Genomic DNA, 19,367 nt, shown 5'->3' on the forward strand with positions numbered 1-19,367 from the left:
AGTTTGTGCTAATTTGACAGTGTCATGTTATCTACAGTATTAATATGTCTTCATATAATGAGTTTCAAATCATTTAATTAAAAAATGTCAAAGTTATAGCTATATTAAGTATATCGGTCATTTCACTCATATCACGCGCACGCACGTGCATGCGTATGCGCGCAAAATGACCTTCGTTCCGCACACCTACACTACACACCTATTAACCCTAAAAAGGTTTTAGCTTACTTGGATGAACAGTTTCTGAGAACACTCGCGGACAAAAAAGTACCGGAGAACAAAGAAGAAAAAAAAGAATAATAACTAGAATCTTGTTGCCATGGCAACAAATAAGTCTTCCATTCTTCTAAATCTGTAAGAATTTGCTTTTTTCTCTGCAAAAAACATAGATATCATATGTACTCTGAAAGAAAAAAATTCAAAAAGGTCTTTCAGTACTTAAGGTACTTTGATTTTCATGACCAATCCTGTCCTTATGCATTTTGGCACTCATAAGAGCTACACGTGTATGAACGGTGTTGTCGTGGTTACTAAAAATATAAATATCTGTCAAATTCTTTCAAAATGCTACTCCTCCTACAGTTTTGGTCTGATTTCAATATAACTTGGCACACAAGTAGACTACACTAAAGTACATAATTCTGTGTATCGGTTTTTGATTTCGATGATCGGTGTTGCCGTGGTTACTAAAAATAGAAATTTCTGTAAAATTCTTTCAAAATGCTACTCCTCCTACAGTTTTGGTCTGATTTCAATATAACTTGGCACACAAGTAGACTACACTAAGATACATAATTCTGTATATCGGTTTTTGATTTCGATGAAAGATGTTGCCGTGGTTACTAAAAATAGAAATTTCTGTAAAATTCTTTCAAAATGCTACTCCTCCTACAGTTTTGGTCTGATTTCAATATAACTTGGCACTCAAGTAGACTACATTAAGATACATAATTCTGTGTATCGGTTTTTGATTTCGATGAACGGTGTTGCCGTGGTTACTAAAAATAGAATTTTTTGTGAAATTTTTCAAAATGCTACTTCTCCCACAGTGTTGGTCTGATTTCAATATAACTTGGCACAAAAGTAGACTACACTTTGATACATAATTCTTTTTATCGGTTTTTGATTTCGGTGAAAGGTGTTGCTGTGGTTACTAAAAATAGAAATTTCTGTGAAATTCTTTCACAATACTCCTCCTCCTACAGTTTTGGTGTGATTTCAATATAACTTGGCACACAAGTAGACTACAATAAGGTACATAATTCTGTGTATTGGTTTTTTACTTCAATGAACAGTGTTGCCACAGTTACTAAAAATAGAAATTTCTGTTATATACTCTCAAAATGCTACTCCAAATACAGTTTTAGTCTCATTATAATATAATGTGGCATGCAAGTAGACTACACTAAGAACATACCGGTAATGAGACTTAATCAAGGATCATATTATCCTATTTATTGCTGTTGTAAAGTTTCAATTCCCAACTGCTTAAGTACTTTTCTCTTCCTTTGCTATATAATAAGTACAAACCAGTAGAGCTTCAGTCTCTACAGAGACTTCTGGTTACAGTAATACTATCGAGATTTGTAAGCAGAAAGATTATTCAACTACAGGAATTATTCAGCAATCGATTAATTGATTATATGTTGTTTAATGTCCCTCTCGAGAATTTTTCGCATGGAGAAGCCTCCACTCGCCGGTGGAGACTGCAAAATGTTGTCCTATAATTTGGCTCTAATCGCCATTGAGCAGTGAGTTATCTTTTTGAGTCAGTACCATCTGACACACGGGATCTCGATTTAAACGATCTCATCTGAGGGACCCGTCTCACGTCCCACAACTGAAGTCCATAATACAGATATATGATGCTCTAGCCATGTTTTTATTTTATTTTTCATTTCTCAAATTTGATGCATCAGATTTTCTTAAAGATCATATTTAATAAAAGTCATTTCGAACAACTTTATTGCAATGCATACAGCGTCCGGTGATTTTGATTGACATGTCAATACATGTGCAATTAGTGTAATACTTCTTAAGCAGAAAAAATATACAGAGAGTGACTATGACGGACTATGAAATCAGAAAATATTTAATAAAGAATGGGTACAACTGATATAGAACTGATTTTTTGTCTATGAAAATGGATAGGATAATCAGGATTAAAAGGGAATCTCTCTCTCTCTCTCTCTCTCTCTCAGACATGTAAATTAAGTATCTTGCGTAATGAAAAATCTACTATTATAGAATATGAATTCTGTATACATGTTAATGGTAATTATAACCAAATGTTCCAGATTTAATTGTATAACGAATTTATAATTCAAAGGCCTATCGATGCAATAATGTCTCCGAATAAAATCAAGAGGGGGGGGGGGGGGGGCTTCAAAAGAATTACATACTCGGTAATTTTACGTTTTATGAATTAAAAGGAAAATACTTAAGGTTGCATGTACATACATATAATTATATAGCATTGCATAAAATTGTGTTCATTCGTATACTTTATTTAACATATCAACAGACCTTTGCAGATGTTTTTGTATCATGTTTTAGTGTAGCATTATTTCACACAGAAACGCGTAAGTTTTACATATTGTTAACCCTTTGAGTACTAGTATTTCACAAAAATCCAAGAATCGCTTTTTCTCATCTTTAATAACTTCTCGGGTATACAAAAGTATAGATCATGTATAATAAATAACACTATAAGACTTTTAATCAATGAGATTGATTGTCTTTCTTTTAAGTTGCAGATATCAATTTATTTCTAAAGGCTTTACACCTACTCTTCTATCTCTCAGTTCCCTTTTGAGTACATATAATATTTTAGAATCGAAAATAAAACTCGGATTCCGGGATAATTTCGCATTCAAATTAGAGAATGAATTAAGAATATTTTTTTTAAATATAATCATAACTTTACACTACTCTGACAACTTTAAACTATGTATATACTAAAAACAGTAACCAACGTAATCTTTCATGCAGAAGTGGATATGGAAACTCAAAGTCTAATTATTTTTTTTTTTATGTGAAAAGTGTGGATATAGACGTCTGCGACGTCATGGATACTACCTCCGCCTTTCGCTCGAAAGTTCTATTCCCACTTACAAGTCAGAGTTATCTATCTTTGCTCATTGTCACTACGTAAATAGAGAAAATGAATTTATTGAGGGAACCTTAAATCTCGAAAATGCAGAATCCGATTGAATAAATAATATGTTTAGTATTTTTGTAGAATAATTTGTATATACATCGCTGTAATGTATACTGCGTACAATATTATTTTCTTCCAAGTGCTTAGTTGATACAGAACGGATATTTTTCTTAGATATAAATTTGTAAATCAAAAACTTTCCAATATACAGACTAACACTACACAGCCAATTTTAAACTAATATGCATATACTGAATTAAGTAACATGCAAATGAGAGAATATTGAATGTGTAAATATGTTGATCTGGAGAGCGTATATATGTCTCTAACGTCATCAATACTATTTTCGCCTTTATCTCGAAAGTTCTATTCTCATTCACAGGTCAGAGTTACAGCGTCGTGCCAAAAGTATTCGCGGAAAAATGGCGGCCGTCGTAAAACGTTCACGCTTCGCATTTTTTCAAGTCGATCTAAATCATTATGTAATCGCTTTTTTGTATTTTGACATCATCCCCAAAACTGCGTAAGGTCAAAGTTTACCGTGATGTCATGTTTGACGTCTGCTAAAGTTAGACTGCCGAATATTACGGACTGTAAACAACATGGGTAGGAAATCAAAAGAACTGTCACTAGAGATAAAACAGCTGATTATAGATTTGAAAGAAAACGGACATAAAGTCAGTGAGATCTCAAGAATTATGAAACTTCCCGATTCTACATGTAGATCAATTTTGAAAACGTTTCATCAGCGAAAAAGTGTGGAAAGAGCTCCTCGTTCGGGACGTCCCAGGAAAGTGTCAAAACGTGGTGAAGTAAGATTACTTCGTACGGTTAGGAAGAACCGGGGAAGTGTTTTGAAGGACATAACAACTGATTTTAATGATGGAAATTATTGTGAACCTATTAGTGAACGGACAGTCAAGCGGATTTTAAATAATAACAAAATTTACAGACGAGTAGTGAGAAAACGAATGGTTGTCAAAGAAGTAAATAGAAAGAAACGTTTAGCATGGTGTTTACTCAAACGAAGATGGACTGTTGAACAAAACTGGAAACCTATCATATTTAGTGATGAATCTCAAGTGGTTATAGTGCAAAATAATCGTGTGTACATCTGGAGATCCGCCCAGGAATCGTACCGTCCGGAGTGCATGTATGCGATTTCAAAACCAAAAGTTTCCGTAATGATATTGGGATGCATCAGCTGGTATGGTCCAGGGACTCTATGCAAGGTACAAGGTAATATTAATGCTGAGAAATGTATAAATATCCTTGACAACCACCTGTGGCCTGTTATTGCCCGACATTTCCCTGCAAACAACTACGTTTTTCAAGACGACAATGCTCCGGTACATAGAGCCCGTGTTGTAGAGGAATATAAACGTGCAAATAATATTCGGTGTATGGTGTGGCCTGCCCAGAGTCCGGACATTAATATCATTGAAAATTGTTGGCATAGAATTAAAAGACAGATCCAAAATCACGCCGGAGATATTACCACCCCTAATCAGCTGTTCGCTGTTATTTTGCACACTTGGCAGAATTTCACCATAGAATATATTCAAAACCTTTATAAATCCATCCCAAAACGCATCATGGCATGTATACGATCCAAGGGACATTTAACAAAGAACTAAAGGTAAGTGTTTGTTTTGTTTCTGTTGTATTTGGGTGACTTTTATGTTGCAAGCGCGATAACTCTCAAATCACGTCCGCCATTTTTCCGCGGATACTTATGGCATGACGCTGTATCTTTCTTTGACCACCTTATACATACTACGTAAATAGAGAAAATTTCTGTACCGAAAATATACAAAATACGGAATCTGACTTAAAAACAAATTATATATTTAGTATTTGTAGAAAAATGTCTGTTTTACATAAGAATATCTTGAAAAAATATCTAAAAACAAAAAAATCGAAAATTGACCAAAAACAAATTCACTTCCGGTTCGGACAGGAAGTACTGGAAACACACGAAAACAACTTCAAAACAAATAAAATATCATGATCTTATACTCCTGTAAATTTCATATCTTTACCTCAAATCGTTTCCGAGAAAACTGCCGGACAAAAGTCCATTTTAAAATTCGAAAATCGGCCATAACTTCGGACCGGAAGTGAATTTTTTAAAAAACGGAATTTTATATAAACTTCATATATTAACCTACTTACATGAGAAAAATTGTGAAAATCTATCCAGCCATCTCTGAGTAATAGCGCTCACAAAATTTGGGAGGAATAATAATAATAATAATAATAAAAAGAAACAATACAAACACTATAAGTCTTCCGTTGTGAACGGAAGACTTAATAATAAGAAACCGAGTAAAAACAATATGTTCCCAAACTCCGTTTGGGGAACATAATTATTATAAAGAACCTCATTTTTAGTGTAGCGTCATTTATAAACCCTGAAAGAGATACGAAAGACAACTCTACATACTAACAGCAAGCGGTATATCTAGTCTTCCCGACGCCCAACTCCCGACGGTCCCGGATTTTGGATTTTTAACAATTTCTTTTTTACCAGTGCACAGAATTGATTCAAACTTTTCATGAACATTTTCTTGGTTTAAATAAATTCATTAATGCATAAAAACTTTAGGAAACATGCAAATTTTTGCTATTCAATGTCCCTGAATGTCTTTCTCAAGATTGTTGCAACACAAAAAATCTGAAACAGTTGTCTGCATTTGAAATAATAATTATTGTTCACTTAAACCTCCCGATCAAAGATTTTATTTTACACCATGTTCAACTCCCATGAGTACTTTCATTACTTTGATTATTCTCAATGTCCAGGGAAAAGGTAATGACCTTGACCTGACCTTGACTCTAATATAAAATGGTCAAAACTAATCTAACTGATACCATCACTCAGTAATATTGTCTTCTTGATTCTGTGAAAATTTCATTAATTTTTAAATTCAAGAAATACCCCTTAATGCCACGATTTGACGCACTGGCCATATCCTTAGAGTGTTTGCCTGGCTGCCCCTTAGAGCGTTTTAGATGAATTGGAGTGCAGTTTAAAACTGAACTATTAAGGGTCAAAATATTTCATTTATATTATGTATTATATATAATTAGATTCGTAATAAATTAAATTTTTCAAATCTTTTTACATAATTTCGATCGGAATTTTCTGTTAAAAAATAATTCAGGTGAAAGCAGGTGTAAATAGAAAATTAGATATTTTCAACAAGTAAAACGGCTTTAATAAGCCATAATTGTCTGTATAAATAATAAAAAAAACATGTGTGATGATATAATTGATGGTTAAATTATTATTTATTATCAGTTTTATAAGTTTAATTACTCAGAAATTAATAAATTGTAGTGCTTCTTCAATGTCAATCTCGCCGACAAATTTTCAGACTTGCGTCCTAAAACTTGATTTCTGAACGTTTTAGGACACTTTAATGATCCAATTCTATTAAAATAGTTATTTTCTACACCTTTACATTAATAAATATGTGTAAAATGGAAGGTATCTTCTAAATTTGTGAGAAACAGGTGACGAAATCGGCACTGCGCGGTTCCGAACTTCACGAAATTTTCGTAACTTATGTTGGAGTATATTACACATATAGATCATTATAATTTTCAAACCTTTCAAGAAATAGGTAGTTTATATCTTGAATTTCATGTAATGCTTTACTGGATGAGAAAACATTGCGTATTTACTGAGTTATATGCTCAAAAAACATCGTATGTAACAGTCCGCCATTTTGAATTTTGGTGGGACTTTCCAAGATTCTATTGTTTGTTTACACAGGTAAATCACGTGATTTCTAACTGTAGTATGATGCAATCATCTATTGTTAACCTTCAGGTGGCCACCTGTGCTCTGATAATTTGTAAACAAGCGGTAATTTCAAGTCAAATCAACAACGAAATACACGTGCGTCAAAACTCGTCATTAAGGGTTGGGGGCTAGGCGTCAAAAGTCGTCATTAAGGGGTAAAGGAGGGAAAGGTCTTCGTATATCATTCGATATGCTTTTTTTCTAAGGTCTATATATCTAGGGATTGACCTAATCAAAAGCCTATGATTGTATACTGATGTTTTCTGAGTATCTATGACATTTGGTGATGTACAATATACCAGTCTCAAGTTTTCTGAGTCAATATGACATTTGGTTATATACAATATATCAGTCTAATGATTTTGAGTACATAAAACATTTGGTGATATACAATATATCAGTCTAATGTTTTCTGAGTACATATGACATTTGGTGATGTACAATATACCATGTTTCATGTTTTCTGAGTCAATATGATATTTTGTGATATACAATTTATCAGTCTAAGTTTTTCTAAGTACACATGACATTAGGTGATGTACAATAAACCAGTCTCATGTTTTCTGAGTCAATATGACATTTGGCAATGTACAATATGTCAGTCTAATGTTTCCTGAGTATACATTGCATTCAGTGATGTACCAGTCTTGATTTCTGAGTATATATGACATTTGATGATGTGCTAGCCATGCTTTAACAGAAGTTACCAGACACTAAAGGTACATTTAACAAGAGGCCCACGGGCCTTATAGGTCACCTGAGTATTATGTAACAACTTTCAAACAATTATAATTGGGTTCGTGTTTTAAACCGGAGGCCATGAAATTCACAATTTACAATTTTGAAAGAGGCACCATTGCTTATCATAATTATTAACTTAGCATGCTTACTCTATTTACTTAATACTGTATAGGGGGAAAATAACTCGCGGTGTTAATATTAGCTATATTCACGGTGTTAATAAATCCGTGAATTCAAGAAACAGTGAATAAATTTTCAATAATCTCCACGTTTAATTTGGAAATTTGATAAAAGACAACGATAGGGCTACATACATGTACGCGCAGTACATGGTCATTTCAGCCGGTAATTATGAGTAGTACTCGTCATTCAATTAATTTAATTATCACGCTTTACTTAAATTCAAATCAGCAGATAATAACATGTATTTGTTAAGCAAGCTGTTTTAATAGCCAATCATCAATCAAAACACGTGGGTCATGGGTTTTGATTATCCGTGCGTAACTAATGTTACCACGTGCATTTGTTACTGCATCATCATGCTTGCATATGAGTTTTTATCGACATTTTGGTTTTAAAAAATCATTCAAATAACTATAGAACTTACTGAAGATGTGGACTGATGTTTCGTCAACCTTTTCCAACATTAACACATTTATTACCGTCCATTACTTTTTCGTTGCGTTGTATCAAAGATCTTAGGGTGTACACGCACTCATTATAATAGCATATAGGAAAGACATTTGATGTTTAGAGTCAAGGACTTTTGATAACTGCACTTGTTTTAATTAATCGTCATTTTTTTTATGATATCAAATCTAATTATTTTATTTAAACCTACCCCGTTGTTCGTGAAATAAAGTCATAACGCTGATTAATATTGTTTACATGTACAGTAGCTATGGTATGGATATACGGATATAGACAAGGGAGGTAACTTTTATTATGTACCAATTCCGCGAATTCAAGAAACCGCGATCGTGTCAGATGAGAGAAAAACGTGAAAATTACAACCCGTGAAATTAATCCCCTATACAGTACCCAGAGGTAGATCAGAGTAACAAAGAGAAAATGCACTTCCACTTTATAACCAGTTGTGCACCTCACCCACTGACCCATGGGCCACATATTTCAAAATTTTCAAATGTAATCATACAAGAGGCCCAAGGGCCACATCGCTCACCTGAGTACATCTACTAGGAAAAAGCACATATCAGATCAAAACTGAAAGTTTACTGGGGGGGGGGGGCTTGAATTTTAACCCTCCTCGGTGTCATGATTTTAACAATGTAGAATATACACTACCTGAGGATGATTCCATATAAATAGAAAAATATCACTAATCATGGCTTTGAAGTACTTGAAAAGAAGATTTTAAAAGGTTTCCCTATATATCCTTATGTACAACTTTGGTCAGCCATTTTGGGCCCAAAACTAGCCCCAGAGGTCATGATTTGAACAAGCTTGAATCTTCACTAACTGAGGATGATTCCACATAAGTTTCTTCTTTCCTGGCCCAAAGGTTCTTGAGAAGAAGATTTTTAAAGTTTTTCCTATATATTCCTATGTTAAACTTTGGTCAGCCATTTTGGCCCCATCCTAGCCCCGGGGGTCATGATTTAAACAAACTTGAATCTACAATACCTGAGGATGATTCCACATGAGTTTCATCTTTTCTGGCATAGTGGTTCTTGAGAAGAAGATTTTTAAAGAATTTTTCCTATATATTCCTATGTAATACTTTGGTCAGCCATTTTGGCCCCACCCTAGCCCCAGGGGTCATGATTTGAACAAACTTGAATCTACACTACCTGAGGATAATTTCATTTAAGTTTCATATTTCCTTTCTCAATGATTCTTAAGAAGAAGATTTTTAAAAGATTTTTCCTATATATTCCTATGTAAAACTTTGGTTGGCCATTTTGGCCCCAACCTAGCCCCGGGGGTCATGATTTGAACAAACTTGAATCCACACTACCTGAGGATGATTTCACACGAGTTTCATCTTTCCTGGCCCAGTGCTTCTTAAGAAGAAGAAGAAGATTTTAAAAGATTTCTTCTATGCATTTCTATGTAACTTTGGTCGGCCATTTTGGCCCAACCCTAGCCCCGGGGGTCATGATTTGTTCAAACTTGAATCTACACTACCTGAGGATGATTCCACATGAGTTTCATTTTTCCAATTCCAGTGGTTCTTGAGAAGAAGATTTTTAAAAGATTTTTCCTATATATTCCTATGTAAAACTTTGGTTGGCCATTTTGGCTCCATCCTAGCCCCGGGGGTCATGATTTAAACAAACTTGAATCTACACTACATGAGGATGATTCCACATGAGTTTCATCTTTCCTGGCCCAGTGGTTCTTAAGAAGAAGATTTTTAAAGATTTTTCCTATATATTCCTATGTAAAACTTTAGTCGGCCATTTTAGCCCCACCCTACCCCCGGGAGTCATGATTTGAACAAATTTGAATCTACACTACCTGATGATGATTCCACATGAGTTTCATCTTTCCTGGCCCAGTGGTTCTTGAGAAGAAGATTTTCAAAGATTTTTCCTATATATTCCTATGTAAAACTTTGGTCGGCCATTTTGGCCCCACCCTACCCCAGGGGGTCATGATTTGAACAAACTTGAATCTACACTACCTGAGGATGATTCCACATGAGTTTTATCTTTCCTGGCCCAGTGGTTCTTGAGAAGAAGATTTTTTTAAAATGCTATTAATTTTTCACTAATTCATAATTATCTCCCCTTGGAAGAGGGCGTGGCCCTTCATTTGAACAATCTTGAATCCCCTTCACCCAAGGATACTTTGTGTCAAGTTTGGTTGAAATTGGCCCAGGGGTTCTTGAGAAGAAGATGAAAATGTGAAAAGTTTACAACGACAACGATAACGCCAACAACGACAACGACAGACGACGGACAAATTTTGATCAGAAAAGCTCACTTGAGCCTTCGGCTCAGTGAGCTAAAAATGGTTGATTAATAGCAAAGGGCAGATTTCAAACATTAATTTATTTTCAGACTATGTAACCCCCCCCCCCCCCCTTTGACCCTGGGAGGGCATAAAAAAACCACTTTGCTAGATGCACCTTTCTTCATCATAAATATATATATACTTGGATCATTGGCATAAAACCCAGAAGCAAAGGAAAATATTTTCAAAGAATGAATGTATTTTTACTAAATAATCAATAGAGCCCCGTCCTAACACCAGCACCCCTGACCCTGGGACCATAAAATTCACAAATCTGGAAGAGGCACTCTTGCTCATCATAACTATGTGCTTAGTTAGTTTATTTAATACCAAGAAGAAGAGAAGAAGATTTTCAAAGAATAAATGTATTTTCATTATATAATCAAAAGAGCTCTGCCCTACTACCAGAACCCTGACCCTGGGGCCATAAAATTCACAAATCTGGAAGAGGCACTCTTGCTCATCATAACTATGTGCTTAGTTAGTTTATTTAATACCCAGGAGCAGAGAAGAAGATTTTCAAAGAAATAATGCATTTTCACTATATAATCTATAGAGCCCCGCCCTAACACCAGAACCCCTGACCCTGGGGCCATAAAATTCACAAATCTGGAAGAGGCACTCTTGCTCATCATACCAATGTGCTTAGTTAGTTTATTTAATACCCAGGAGCAGAGAAGAAGATTTTCAAAGAAATAATGCATTTTCACTATATAATCTATAGAGCCCCGCCCTAACACCAGAACCCCTGACCCTGGGGCCATAAAATTCAAAAATCTGGAAGAGGCACTCTTGCTTATCATAACTATGTGCTTAGTTACTTTATTTAATACCCAGGAGCAGAGAAGAAGATTTTCAAAAATATAATATAATGCATTTTCACTATATAATCTATGGAGCCCCGCCCTAGCACTATAACCCCTGACCCTGGGGCCATAAAATTCACAAATCTGGAAGAAGCACTCTTGCTCATCATAACTATGTGCTTAGTTAGTTTATTTAATACCCAGAAGCAGAGAAGATTTTCAAGGAAATAATGCATTTTCACTATATAATCTACAGAGCCCGGCCCTAGCATTAGAAGCCCTGATCCTGGGGCCATTAAATTTCACAAATCTGGAAGAGGCACTCTTGCTCATCATAACTATGTGCTTAGTTAGTTTATTTAATACCCAGAAGCAGAGAAGAAGATTTTCAAAGAAATAATGCATTTTCACTATTTAATCTATAGAGCCCCACCCTAACACCAGAACCCCTGACCCTGGGGCCATCACAAATCTGGAAGAGGCACTCTTGCTCATCATAACTATGTGCTTAGTTAGTTTATTTAATACCCAGAAGCAGAGAAGAAGATTTTCAAAGAAATAATGCATTTTCACTATATAATCTACAGAGCCCCGCCCTTATAGCACTAGAAGCCCTGACCCTGGGGCCATGAATTTCACAAATCTGGAAGAGGCACTCTTGCTCATCATAACTATGTGCTTAGTTAGTTTATTTAATACCCAGGAGCAGAGAAGAAGATTTTCAAAGAAATAATGCATTTTCACTATATAATCTATAGAGCCCCGTCCCTAACACCAGAACCCCTGACCCTGGGGCCATAAAATTCACAAATCTAGAAGAGGCACTCTTGCTCATCATACCAATGTGCTTAGTTAGTTTATTTAATACCCAGAAGCAGAGAAGAAGATTTTCAAAGAAATAATGCATTTTCACTATATAATCTATAGAGCCCCGCCCTAACACCAGAACCCCTGACCCTGGGGCCATAAAATTCAAAAATCTGGAAGAGGCACTCTTGCTCATCATAACTATATGCTTAGTTAGTTTATTTAATACCCAGAAGCAGAGAAGAAGATTTTCAAAAATATAATGCATTTTCACTATATAATCTATAGAGCCCCGCCCTAGCACTATAACCCCTGACCCTGGGGCCATAAAATTCACAAATCTGGAAGAGGCACTCTTGCTCATCATAACTATGTGCTTAGTTAGTTTATTTAATACCCAGAAGCAGAGAAGAAGATTTTCAAAGAAATAATGCATTTTCACTATATAATCTATAGAGCCCCATCCTAACACCAGAACCCCTGACCCTGGGGCCATAAAATTCACAAATCTGGAAGAGGCACTCTTGCTAAAGTTACTCAGGTGACCTAAAAATTAAAGGCAAATATTACATGTTTACAGAATTCACTGTAGGTGAAACTTTCTAGATTTATGATTATGCATCTGATTAGGAGAAAAAACTAGAGTGTTCCTAGTAACGCAATTGTCACCTGCTTTAAGCCTCTTCAAAGATGTAACTAAATCTAAGAGTGGTCAGCTATTTATTTGCTACTAGCATATCCAGTATTTCTTTAAAAAAAAAAAAAAACAATCTAGCACGATAGTTCAAAAATGCAAAAAAAAAATTCATGCACAAAGTATGAGACTGTCAATCAAAAAATATGATTCCCAACCTTTAAATGAATAATGATGTTGAAATCAATTCATTATAAATAATTATCAATCATATGACATTAGTTAAACATGTTTATAAGTCTTTACACTACTCTAAATGACCGGTTGTGGGTTCTCAATCCCAATGTATTTTCATAATATGTATGGTTACTTAATATCACAGTTTCAAAGACTAGTCTTATGAGCTCATAAACATGTATAAATGTTTATTATCAACACATGCCTCTCTAAATTCAAAATTCGTTCTTAGGTTAAATTAAATTGTCCAGGGTATTCTTTGTAAAGTAGGTTAAAGGTCAAAGTCAAGTGAATTTTAAGTAAGGTTGGTATTTTTCGTTGAAAATTTGTGCACATGCTAAATAGCATAGCATTACCCCTTTAATGTCAAAAATATGCTGTATATTGGCATATTAAAGTTTACATATAGAAAATATCATATTTATAACAAAATGAAACTCAGATAATCACTAGAAACTGTCTAATTGTATTTAGAATTAACTTCTTTATTGAAATTATCTGCTTTGAACGAACATATACTAGAATATTAATCTAAGTACAAACAAAACATGACATGAACCCTGCTGCTTACATAACAAAGGTTTAAATTGGACACTGATTTAGGAAAAGTGAGGTCAAGGTCAAAGGAAGATTGGTTCAGGTAGGGCTTATACAGGGGACCTTCAGATATCCGGATGCCAGATGATTTTTCATCGGAACAGAATTTTTAAATGTTATTTTGTCTTGTTTAACTGGTGATTCAGGTATCCGGAAGCTTCACATATCCGGACAAATTGACTGGGAACAAAAGCATCCGGATAAATGAGGCTCCACTGTAGTTACTTGGGAATGAAAATATTGGTCAGATCCAGCATCCAAAGCAAGTCTGGTAGTGTCCATCCCTTGATGCATCATCCATGCAAGTTTGGTTCAGGTAGGGCTTATAGTTACTAGGGAATAAAAATATAGGTCAGATCCAGCATCCGAAGCAAGTCTGGTAGTGTCCATCCCTAGATGCATCATCCATGCAAAATTGGTTCAGGCAGGGCTTATAGTTACTTGGGAATGAAAATGTAGGTCAGATCCAGCATCCGAAGCAAGTCTGGTAGTGTCCATCCCTAGATGCATCATCCATGCAAGTTTGGTTTAGGCCAGGGCTTATAGTTACTTGGAATAAAAATGTAGGTCAGATCCAGCATCCAAAGCAATTCTGGTAGTGTCCATCTCTAGATGCATCATCCATGCAAGTTTGGTTCAGGTAGGGCATCTAGTTACTTGGGAATGAACATGTAGGTCAGATCCAGCATCCGAAGCAAGTCTGGTAGTGTCCATCCCTAGATGCATCATCCATGCAAGTTTGATTCAGGTAGGGCTTATAGTTACTTGGGAATAAAAATGTCGGTCAGATCCAGCATCCGAAGCAAGTCTGGTAGTGTCCATCTCTAGGTGCATCATCCATGCAAGTTTGGTCCAAGTAGGGCCTATAGTTCCTTAGCAATAAACCTGCTCTGTGCAAGTTTGGTTTGGGTAGGGTTAATAGTTCCTTGGAAATGGACCTGCTCCAAAAACTTTAACCAGGTCACTCACCTGGAAAATGTAGGTCAGATCCAGCATCCGAAGCAAGTCTAGTAGTGTCCATCCTTAGATGCATCATCCATGCAAGTTTGGTCCAAGTACGGCTTATAGTTTCTTAGAAATGGACCTGCTCCAAAACCTTTAACCTGGTCACTCATCTGGAAAATGTAGGTCAGATCCAGCATATGAAGCAAGTCTGGTAGTGTTCATCCCTAGATGCATCATCCGTGCAAGTTTGTATCAACATGTGAAGTTTGATAATACCATCTTGAATGGTATGTTTAAAACTGAGCTAAACACTAATTTAAGAAAAGTGAGGTCAAGGGAAAGGTCAGGGTCAAGAAATGTTGATGCAGTTGCATAGCTCTCATCAATATCTATCAGCATATGAAGTTTGATGAAAATATCTTGGATAGTTTCTTTGAAACTTAGCTTTGAACAGAGCTAAACGCAAAAAGTGACGGACGGACGGAAGACGGACATGACAAACACTACCGGTATATGCCCCAGCCATATATTCATGGTGGGGCATAAAAATGGAAAAATAAATTTAAAATTTTTAGCTAAAATTGTGTCTATGCCCAGTTGTAGATTTTTATAGAAATGAAAAAATAAAATTCTTGTTAATTTTCAGTCAAATTGCCTAATTCTGGTCCTTTGTTCTGTATTCCCAAAAATTTGCGAAACATGCTAATCAAATGATAAACAGAAGGAATCATATCTGGATTCGTTGACAAAAAAACTTATTCTTACCTTGATTCCATTCAACACTTCATTCATCATTTTTATCCTTCCATCTTTCAAGGTCATTTGTTTTACCTAAATTTCACACAAAAATTAAGTTGCTTTTAGTAATACCACATAAAATCAAATATAACTCTTATTTCATTTAAGATAATCTAATATTAGCTTTCATAGCATTGCTGAACAACTTTGGCCATGCTGTTCCTTGCCAGATTTTCCCCTTTTAATACTTTTGTTGCCCCACCCTAACCATGGAAATCATGATTTGAACAATAATGAGATTAGAATATAAACTACTTCAGGAAGCTTCCAAAGAAATTTCAGCTTTTCTGACCAAATGGATCTTGAGATTTTTAAAAGACTTCAATTATAAATTTTAATGTAAAACTTGGATTCCTTGTTGTGGCCCAATTTTACCCTTGGGGCCATTATTTGAGCATTTTATTACAATTTTTACTACTCAAGATGTTTTCACTCAAGTTTCAGCTGTTTTGGCCTTGTATTTCTTGAGAAAATGACTTTTAAAATATTCTGATGAGACTGTATTTTTACTGGCCTGCACATATAACAAAAGAAAAGTAGCATTTGGATTTTTAAACTATTAATAGGCAGCAATAAATAGAATTATGTATCTTAATGTAGTCTACTTGTGTGCCAAGTTATATTTAACCAAATCAAAACTGTTGGAGGAATAGCATTTGAAAGTATTTTAAAGAAATTTCCATTTTTAGTTACCATGGCAACAACATTCACTGAAAACAAAGAACTTAAAACACTTTGTGTATTGTGTATCAAAGTCTAATTGTGTATCAAATTAGATTGAAATCCGACCTAAACTTTAGGAGGAATATATTTAATTATTATTTTTAGCAACCATGGCAACACAGTTAATTGAAATCAAAAACCATTGCATTAAGCAATGAATAATAGTGGTTCTTGAGAAGAAGATTTTTAAACTTTTTACCTATATATTTCTATGTAGAATTTTGATTCCCTATTGTGGCCCCACCCAACACCAGGGGATCATGATTTTTACAATTTAGAATTTACACTACCCACGGATGTTTCCACACAAGTTTAAAATTTTCTGGCCCAGTGGTACTTGAGAAGAAGATTTTTTAATGACCCCACCCTATTTTTGTCTTTTCTTGATTATCTCCCCTTGTGAGTGGTCTTGGCCATTCATTTTAATAATTTATATGCTTTGTACCAAGTTTGCAATGGTTAAGATTGGCCCAGTGGTTCTTGAGGAGAAGACAAACATAGGTAATCAGAGATTACAGAGCTCACCTGAACAAATGTTGTCTTTAAAGTAAAGCAAAGTCACACAATTATTCAATACAAGAGGCCCAGGGGCCACATCGCTCACCTGAGCAAATCGGCTAGGAAAAAGCACAAATCAGAAGGGGGGGGGGAGGGCTTGAATTTTAATACTACTTGAGATTACCTTCATATTAAGGTATTAGGGGTGTAATAGCAATGACCTTGCATATGACTAAATTAAGCATAGTTATAATGAACAACACTTTTGGCAGTATTTCCCTTAGTTTCATGCAATTTTGTCCATACATATTTATGTGCTCATTTATGTAACTGTACCCTCTTGCCAGTGGTGCACCCTTAATGGACAAAGGGTAGAGATGTAATTTTTCTAGTTAGCCGGAGAACAGTTAAATGTTTCATGTATTCAAGTGTAACAATAAGCCCTAGGATTGTAGACATTCAATTTATTTTAGTTCAAAGTCATCAGATATGATATATGAATACTTGTAATGGAGAGAACTTGTCTGCTTTCAGTGAAAATTTTTAGCAATTATTGTTATGAAACCATTTATAATATTATGCCAAAGAAAAATATGTAGGGATGATCAATAAGAAAACATTGTAAATTTTGTGTCACATGTATTTGTGATAATATAACCACAAAAAAAGAATTATTCTATCCACAATATTAAGGGTAGGTTTATATAACCAAAACAAGTCAATTTCAAGTTCTACATTTATTCATTGCCTTTGGGAACTACTCAGCTATAGGACAAATCAACTTAACAAATTGCAACATCAAGAAACACACGCATACACATAACATCATTATACAAAACTGAACAAAGATAAAATACTTAAATGTACATGTAAGGCCAATGGCTAATTATGTTGAATTGCACCTACAATATGTAAATTGTGGTGATATGTAACTGGCCAATGGCCTTAAAAATGTTTGTAGACCGATGGCCTGGTATTCTGAAGGTCCATGACCTTCATGTGTGAGGTCGATGGCATGTAATAATTCATGCGACTGGCCGATGGCCTCAAATGTAAGTGGCCCATGGCCTTGTGAATAGCTTGGCCGATGGCCTTGAACTTGAGTGGCCCATGGCCTTGGTGAATTAAGTGGCCGATGGCCTTGAACTTGAGAGGCCAATGGCCTTGGTGAATAACATGGCCGATTGGCCTGTAAGTCTTGAAGGCTGATGGCCTTGTGGTAGAGGCGATGGCCTATATGCATGTGTGTCTAGGCCGATGGCCCTGCATATGTATGTAAAGTTCTAGTGAGTTTTCTTTTGGGGGAAAATAACACATGTTCATGTGTTAAATGCCCGTACTAGGAAATTATGAGTAGTTTCCCCTGATTAAATTAAGGTGGTGGTTGGGGTGGTGGTGGATTGCCGAGATGCTGATTTGGAGAATGATGGCGCTAAACTGTAGGCCTATCTGATTGGTTAACTAAGTCACGTGACGTAAATATAACACTCTGGGTAATTACTATTTATATAAACAATATTTAATTACATTAAAATCATTTTATATAAACAAAACAAGTCAATTTCAAGTTCTACATTTATTCTTTGCCTTTGGGAACTACTCAGCTATAGGACAAATCAACTTAACAAATTGCAACATCAAGAAACACACGCATACACATAACATCATTATACAAAATTGAACAAAGATAAAATACTTAAATGTACATGTAAGGCCAATGGCTAATTACCGTATATACTCGCCTATAAGTCGGTCCGCCTGTAAGTCGGTTGTATTTAATAAGCTTATATATCACAGGACTGACCTCATATAATACCATTAATTTTATAGCTCGCCTATAAGTCGGACATACAGTTTTGGACCAGATATTAACTCCCAAAAAACCGACTTATAGGCGAGTATATACGGTATGTTGAATTGCACCTACAATATGTAAATTGTGGTGATATGTAACTGGCCAATGGCCTTAAAAATGTTTGTAGACCGATGGCCTGGTATTCTGAAGGTCCATGACCTTCATGTGTGAGGCAGATGGCCTGTAATAATTCATGCGACTGGCCGATGGCCTCAAATGTAAGTGGCTCATGGCCTTGTGAATAGCTTGGCCGATGGCCTTGAACTTGAGTGGCCCATGGCCTTGGTGAATTAAGTGGCCGATGGCCTTGAACTTGAGAGGCCAATGGCCTTGGTGAATAACATGGCTGATGGCCTGTAAGTCTTGAAGGCCGATAGCCTTGTGGTAGAGGCCGATGGCCTATATGCATGTGTGTCTAGGCCGATGGCCCTGCATATGTAAGTAAAGTTCTAGTGAGTTTTCTTTTGGGGGAAAATAACACATGTTCATGTGTTAAATGCCCAAACGAAGGTATTACAAATATTGTGAAATTGAAACAAATTGTAATAGCTGAGAGCCCCAAAAGGAAAGAAGGGTAGGTTGTAATGAATGAACTAATGAGCTTGAGCATATATAAACAAAAGATGATTGTCATACTCAACTCAATTCACTTTAGATTCATTTGTTTAGAAAATTGACCTCTTCTCACAGTGACCTTGACCTAGACTAGGGTTTGCAAAATAACCTACATTTTTGCAGTTTCCATGTGTATTCTTCATAGTTTATATTTACTTTAT

The 19,367-nt window shown here is 35.4% G+C and overlaps 1 protein-coding gene across 3 annotated transcripts in view; it reads right to left on the minus strand.

Moving 5' to 3' along the window:
* Positions 1 to 19,367, minus strand: part of LOC134279700 (multidrug resistance-associated protein 1-like) — a 333,553-nt gene that overhangs the window by 182,155 nt on the left and 132,031 nt on the right. For all 3 annotated transcript variants that reach the window (XM_062762127.1, XM_062762126.1, XM_062762125.1), the window contains exon 11: positions 15,483 to 15,548. In XM_062762127.1, coding sequence (XP_062618111.1) covers positions 15,483 to 15,548 — 66 coding nt within the window. The remainder of the gene's footprint in view (positions 1 to 15,482; positions 15,549 to 19,367) is intronic.

The sequence above is a fragment of the Saccostrea cucullata genome, unplaced genomic scaffold, assembly GCF_032062105.1.
Source record: "Saccostrea cucullata isolate Sc308-1 unplaced genomic scaffold, CSIRO_AGI_Scuc_v1 ctg515, whole genome shotgun sequence".
Taxonomy (NCBI): Eukaryota; Metazoa; Mollusca; class Bivalvia; order Ostreida; family Ostreidae; genus Saccostrea; species Saccostrea cuccullata.